A 7514-nucleotide genomic window follows, 5' to 3' on the forward strand; every position below is an offset into this window, starting at 1 on the left:
AGTGTTTAGTGTTTTATCCTATTTTCAAAATAGTTTAGCGATGTGAAAATCACGTGGCAACGTCCTTTTCCTAAATTTCAAAATCCTCCCTCACACGTGAAAATCACATGGCAACGTTCTTTTTCAGCGACGTGGGTGTCACGTGACAATATCACGCCACTAGAGCCATTATTCTTGTAGTGATGTCTTTATGAAGGTGAAAAATGGCCTCTGCATTATTTTGGGACAATCCATGAATATGACCGACCTTCTTAAGAGCCAGTTTCTAGGACTTTTCCAAACTTCACTCAAATCAGATCAGAAAGTTGTCGGTATGGGATTTTCGAATGATGGCTCTTGGATTTGAGATTTTAGGTGTAGAAGGGATCTTTTGTATAGGAGTTTAATATGGATAGAGCTTTCTTCTTTGTGGAATCAATTTCTCTCTCACAAAAGGTAGAGACTTGCAGATGGGACAAAGATTTAAATGGAGTTTTCTCTTTTAAGTCAACATATCTTTCTCTTCTAGATAATTAAGTTATAGGAAATTGTTCCCCTCCTAAAAGAGATAGTCAGTTGATGCGCCTGGTTTAGGCACCTTTTAAGGTAGTGGTATTTTCTTGACAACTCTTTCAAGATAGGATTCCCAATAGAGAAAATCCACTTAAGCGTATGGTGATTGTTGACTAGTGTGACATTTCTTGTATCTTCTGCCATAACCAGTTAGAGTCGACATCATCAATTTGTTACATGTGAGGTGGGGGTGTCCATGTTGTATATGATATTTAGGTGGTTTGATGATATTAAATGTTGCTCAGGGAGCCTTCTGCCTTATTTCAGTTGTTTATCTCACTAGATATGAAAAAGGGGTGACAAATATGCATGGTCTCCCATTTAGATCTGTCATGCAAGAGTCAGCAAAAAAAAAAAAGGTCGTGCATAGTTAAGGGTATGAGCCGAAAACTTTGGTCTGCCCGACCCAATCTCATGGTTCTCTAGAAAGCGACTAGTGATGGCATTATCGTCGTGAGAGGCTGGATATACAGCAGGATCCTATGTTGCGTATCAAGCAATTTGGACCAAATATGTGCTGGAAGAGATGGAGGTCAAAGTGGAGAAATCTCTGGTGCTACAAATGACAACAAATAAACCATAAATCTTGCAAAGAATTCAATTCTACATAGAAGTAGTAAGCACATCGAAGCTAGGTTTCACTTCTTAAGGGAGAAGGTAAATTGAGTTGAACTTGAAGTAAGACATTGCTCAAGTGAAACACAATTGATCCACATTTTCTCCAAAGAATTGAAGATCGACAGATTCCTGAATTTGAAAAAGAAATTAGAAATAGTTCAAATCGACTATAATTAGTTTGCATTCGACAACTTGAATTATAAGGGGGGTGTTGAGAGTATAATCTAAGTTAAGTAACTCAGACTCAAAGTTAATTAGAATTTAAAATTTATTAATTAATATAGAAGTTAGTTAATTGTATATAAATAGACATCATATAATTCAATTTTTATTATTCGAAAATATAATCTTTATTTCTATATTCTCTATCCTTTTCTCCTGACAAAAATGTCTCACGCACTAACAAATAATAAATCTAACAAAAAAATATTTAAAAATATAAGTTTAAAAAGTGCTTTGAACAAAACGTCTTCTGTTCGATTGGAACTTGTGGAAAACTTGTGGAGATTAAAATATTAAAAGTTTAATTCAAACTTATGAAAACAAATCAAATATTTGAATAAAATAACAGGCACAACTAATCAAAATTATACTCCTCCTTTATTTTAATTCATAGTTTACAATTGGAGAGCAAATTGATCCTATCGAAATATTTAATAAATTTCCTAAAATATCTAAATTTGTCACTTCAGTTACGGAGGACAACATATGAATGACATGAATCTTTTGAGCTGATGTAACCATGCTACCTGCCTAATTCTGTTTCTAGTTAAACATCCAAGAGATACAACCTAACTAAAATTGTTAATAAAAAGAAGGAAAAAAAACTCATAAATCAATTTTTGGTTGTTCAAGTTGAGAAGTTCCAATCTATGAAATACCAACTTGCTAGTAATCAAACCCTCACATTCTGATGAATTCAACTTGATTAAGCAATTTTGTGACAGAATGTCACACCACACCAAATTTCTCACCAGCCATGATGTGTGATGACATTAGAATTGAGTTACTACCACAACCGTTCAACCACCAAGACCATCAAAACAAAGGCAACAACAATAGTCACTAAGTTGTTGGCTGTCCCGTCCACGCGTCGGACACCAGACACATCGGCCGCCGGTATCGGATATTTCTCGTTCCCAGATTTGATTGAACTGCATTCACATTCAAACAAGAATTTTCAAAATGTTGCACTCAAATTTTCAAAACTATATCATACACGGAATGTTTTACTATTATTGACGCTACATCTGGCATGGGGACGGTCCATATATAAACAAATTTAAATTTAAATTTCTTAATCTCAATGATTAAACTTGAAAAAAAGTCATACAAAAATTCATTGCAATATTCCTGTTGTAAAACACGTTTTGACAACTAAGAATTGAAATTCTTGAAAAAAAATGTTTAAAAAGAAAATTACCCTGTGGAAGGTGTTGGGCAAAAAGTGATGGTATAATCAGCCGAGGCACACGTGAAAGTGCTGGATCCATCGTCATAAGCATAACTATAAGCGCGTGGACACGCGCTCTTGAAAAACTGCGAGTAGGTACTTGGTTTACATGTATCTGGCGAACCGTAGGCGCCACTGCAGCAATATTGTGGATCCCCAAAAGCTTCACACGCGCTTTTACATGCCACGCTCTCTCCACCGCCGTCACTACTCATCACTTTCAATTCTGTTGGACACGCGGCGTTTAGGTCGACGGAGCAACCCGTCGCGGTGCAGTTTCCTCCGTCGGTTTGTCCGTGTGGTTCGATTAGTATAGGGAGATTGTAACCGTCGACGAGGCTGACGTCGAAGAAGTCAAGTCCTCCGGCGCCGTTGAGAGTGAACTCCGCTAAGGAAGCGGGAGGGATAGCGTTTTTTCCTGCACATTCGATGGTGGAGGAATCGCAATCGCCGGTTATGCATGAGAATTTTCCGGTGGAGTCTTGGGAGCAGAGGGTTCGTCCCCAGAGACGGCCGGACCAGGAAGGTGGTACGGGGAGAGCATTGGACTCGCCGGGTTGAAGAGCGAAACCGGTGGTGGAGAACGGTGATGTTCCGGCGCCGGATAAAATTCCTGGCCATACTGTGTAACTGCACTTATTAACTATTGTGAATGTTGTTGAATACGAACCTGTAATAAGTAATAACATAACATGTTAGAAAAAAACAACGTAAGATATATAAATTAGAAAAGAAAAGAAAAACAAAATATGTTGTGTTGTATGAATGGTTACCTATTATGTATTGAAGAAGAATTAGGGCTACAAAAGTGATAGTAAATTGAGTAGAAGAAGCCATAATTGGAAAATTGGTGATGGAGGAATTATGAGAAGGTGAAAATTGATGAAGTGGTGAATTGGTTAATTTTTTTGAGAATTTAGTGAGATTGAGGAAGTGAATATATAGAGAGAGATTTGTGGGGTCAAGGCCTGTTGGCCCATAGGGCATAGCCCAAAAAGAAAAGGGCACGTGTCATGGGCCCACATTAGCAGGGCACATGTATACATAAACCGCCAATGTGAAAGGTCGGCGGGTTGTCTGATTTTTAGGTGACGATTTTATATACGCCAGAGTCCATAGATCAAGGTCGTTATTTATCGATGAAAAAATTTAAATAACAATGTTTATAAAAAAAATTATATAAAAAACAAGGTTTTCAAAAAATTTATCAAAATGTCTAGGTTTTGCAGGACTCCCTAGAGTATGCGCCAAACCATTTGGCGCATTAGTATAAAATTTTTTGAGTTAGCCAATCCATTTGGCGTAAATGTTGAAAAGTAAAAAAAAAAAAAAAAAATTCACATTTGCGCCAAACCATATGGCGCATACTCCTAATTTTTATACTAATGCGCCAATTCATTTGGCGCATACTCTAGGGGGTCTTCAAAACCTAGACACTTTGGTAAATTTTTTGAAAAACTTGTTTTTTTGGTATTTTTTTTTAAACCTTGTTATTTAAATTTTTTTTTCTTATTTATTAGGTTTAACTATTCTAGTTAATCAACTAATCAATATTTGATTTTATATTTAAGAAGTGTTTATATTTTTTTGGACGTATGGAAGTGTTTATATTTGAATAGTTATTTTGTATTTTTTTACTAAAAATATAAAAAATATGTTCTACGTAATTTTGTCAAAAACAATCCATTATATAGATCTTAATTATTGAGATTTTTATATAGATTCTAAATACAATCAAATCAAATCTATGAATTTGTAAGAAAATATTTAATACGAAATGTTAATTAGATTTTTACTCAAATTTTTCAGTTATTAAATAATTTTTTTTTATAAAAAATAGTTAAATTACATTTACTCAAAGGTCGAAGATAAACGGTAAAAAAAGCATTGTGATTTTATTATGCAAGTAAATGAGCATATTGATTTGTTTTTTTTTTTTTTGTGTGGAGAAAATCAAATAATTGTTAGAACATACAAATCAAATTAAGGTTTATCAATGAAAAAACAACATTTAAAGAAATTGAGAGAGAGAGAGAGAGAGAGAGAGAGAGAGAGAGAGAGAGAGAGAGAGAGAGAGAGAGAGAGAGAGAGAGAGAGAGAGAGAGAGAGAGAGAGAGAGAGAGAGAGAGAGAGAGAGAGAGAGAGAGAGAGAGAGAGAGAGAGAGAGAGAGAGAGAGAGAGAGAGAGAGAGAGAGAGAGTTGAGGGTGAGTGGATAAATTGGCACTAACCACAATAGAAGTAGTGAGTCCTCTTATATAGTACAAGTTACAAAATGATTGGAACTAACAAAACAGTCAAAACAGAAACAGAAAAAAACAGTTACGCTTTAGTGCAACCGGTTACGACAAACAGCGTAACCAGTTATGCTACTACAACAGCACCAGTAACTTTGTTTCACGGTTTCGTAATCGGTTACGGTAAACAGCGTAATCGGTTACGCCAACTGAAGTGTCAAAAAAACAGCAATTTTAACACACCACCTCACTTCAGTTGGTCCAAGTCAAGCATGTTCAAACTCATCTTCAACCTCTTGAACACTTTATTTGTCACCCCCATTTGTCAACAAATCAACAACTGGGTCTTCGCTTCGACAATATCTCGATCGTAACTTTCCATCGCTCATTAACTTCCTTAAATAATGAAACTGCATCTCTATATGCTTGCTCCTTCCGTGTGCAATCAGATTCTTCGCAAGATTAATCGTAGAAACATTATCAACAAGGAGTGTAATAGCCTCACCCTCATTGCTACTAAGCTCCTTCAGTAGATTCATAAGCCACATGGCTTGACAAGCGCACAACAACGCCGCAATATACCCGACCTCACAAGATGAGAGTGCTATCACCGGTTCCTTTTTCGAACACCAAGAGATTAGTGTCCTACCAAACATAAAGATGTATCCAGCTGTTTACTTTCTATCATCTTTATAACCACACCAATTAGAGTCGGTGAAACCAAGTAAATCACACTTTCGGACCGTATCCGATGCCGAAAAGAGAATTCCACAATCAAGAGTTCCTTTAACATATCTAAGGATCCTCTTGACAGCTGCCATATGAGACACCTTAGGTATCTCCATGAATCTACTCGCAATACCGACACTAAATGCCAAGTTCGATCGCGTATTGCACAAATACCGCAATGATCCAATCAATCTCCAATATTGAGTTGGATCAACATCTTGCTCATCCTCACTCTTGGACGGTTGTAGCCTTGCCTCACATGGTGTAACGGAAACATTACAATGCTCCATTTCATATCTCTTCAAGATCTCAAGTGCATGCCTCCCTTGGTGCATGAGCAGTCCCATTTTTTACCTTTGGAACTCTATGCCAAGGTAATCTCAAGGTCTGTCATCTCAAACTCACTCATAAGTTCCTTCTTGAACCTTGAGATACTCTTCTCACAGCTGCCGGTAATCAAGAGATCATCCATATATAAGCAAAGAATTATCACAACATCATTAGCATCCAATGTCACATACACACCATGTTCGGACACACACCGCATGAAAACAATATCAACAAGAAACCCATCTATGCATTTGTTCCAAGCTCTTGGAGCTTGTTTCGAACCATATAAAGCTTTATGCAACTTGTAGTATCGCATCTCTTGATTCTTCATTACAAATCCGGGGGGGGCTGCCCAACATAAACCTTCTCATCAAGTGGACCATTCAAAAATGCAGATTTGACGTCCATTTGATAAATACTCCAGTTATTGTTGTTCGCAATACCAACAACCAAACAGATGGTCTCAAGCCTAGCCACAGGTACAAACACCTCCTCAAAGTCTATTCCTTCACGTTGCAAGAACCTTTTCGCTACCAATCGAGCCTTATACTTGATTAGTTCGCCTTTTGGGTTTGATTTTACTTTATAGACCCAATGCACACCAATCGGTTTCTTACCATGAGGTAGATCAACCAACTCCCAAGTGCAATTCTTCTCAATTGATTCCATCTCCTCTTTCTCTGCACAAATCCATTTTGAATCGCTTAGAGCCTCCTCCGTGTTCATCGGTTCAAATTCGGCCATAAGCGTAAAATGGATGAAATCACCTTCATTGTTGAATTTGTTATCTTGGAATCTCTCGCATTCTTGGAGTCTCAAAGGCAACACCCTTTGCCTTGTTGATCTTCTACGATTTTCCTCAGTTTGAACATCATTCGGGGGCTGCGAAACAGTTTCGAGAGTGACTGGATCATCCAAAAATAGTGTTGTTGGGGCTCTGTTCTGCTCATAACCGATTATGCTTTTAACTGGCTGTAACCGGTTACACTGTGTTCTATAGAAATCCTATTCTATTTTTTCTGCTCGTAACCGGTTACGCCAATTTGTACTGGATGGCTATAACCGGTTACATTGTTGTTGCTGCTGCTATTTTCTTCAAAAATAACATCCCGACTGATCAGAATCTTCTGATTTCTCGCATCAAACAACTTGTAACCACCTGTAGAGTGATATCCAATGAAAATCATTTCCTCTCCCTTGTCGTCTAACTTCTTTCTAAGTTGACCCGGCACATGTCTATAAGCCACTGAATCGAAAACTCGCAACTGACTTAGATTTGGTTTGAATCCACACTAAACCTCTTCCGGTGTAAGCTTCTCAAGCTTCTTCGTAGGACATCGATTCAACAAGTACGTGATTGTAGAGATCGCTTCTCCCCATAGTTCCTTCGGTAGATTTTTACCTCTTAGCATGCTTTGAACCATGTTCATAATTGAGCGATTTTTCCTCTCGACAATACCATTTTGCTGTGGCGTATAGGGTGGTACAACCTCACGCACTATATCATCATCATCACAATACTTCCCAAACGCAGCCGAGGTATACTCACCTCCACCATCCGTTTTGAGAATCTTCAACTTGTGACCACATTGCCTCT

The 7514-nt window shown here is 37.6% G+C and overlaps 1 protein-coding gene across 1 annotated transcript; it reads right to left on the minus strand.

The window, feature by feature from the left end:
- Positions 1-1748: 1748 nt before the first annotated feature.
- Positions 1749-3544, minus strand: LOC131646751 (pathogenesis-related thaumatin-like protein 3.5). The gene is made up of 3 exons (XM_058916715.1): positions 3397-3544; positions 2594-3293; positions 1749-2324 (listed from the first exon to the last, which is right to left on the minus strand). The coding sequence occupies exons 1-3, from the start codon at positions 3458-3460 to the stop codon at positions 2180-2182; spliced, it is 909 nt and encodes a 302-aa protein (XP_058772698.1). The 5' UTR covers positions 3461-3544; the 3' UTR covers positions 1749-2179.
- Between the last annotated feature and the right edge of the window lie 3970 nt (positions 3545-7514).

Source organism: Vicia villosa, linkage group LG2, assembly GCF_029867415.1.
Source record: "Vicia villosa cultivar HV-30 ecotype Madison, WI linkage group LG2, Vvil1.0, whole genome shotgun sequence".
NCBI classification, from domain to species: Eukaryota; Viridiplantae; Streptophyta; class Magnoliopsida; order Fabales; family Fabaceae; genus Vicia; species Vicia villosa.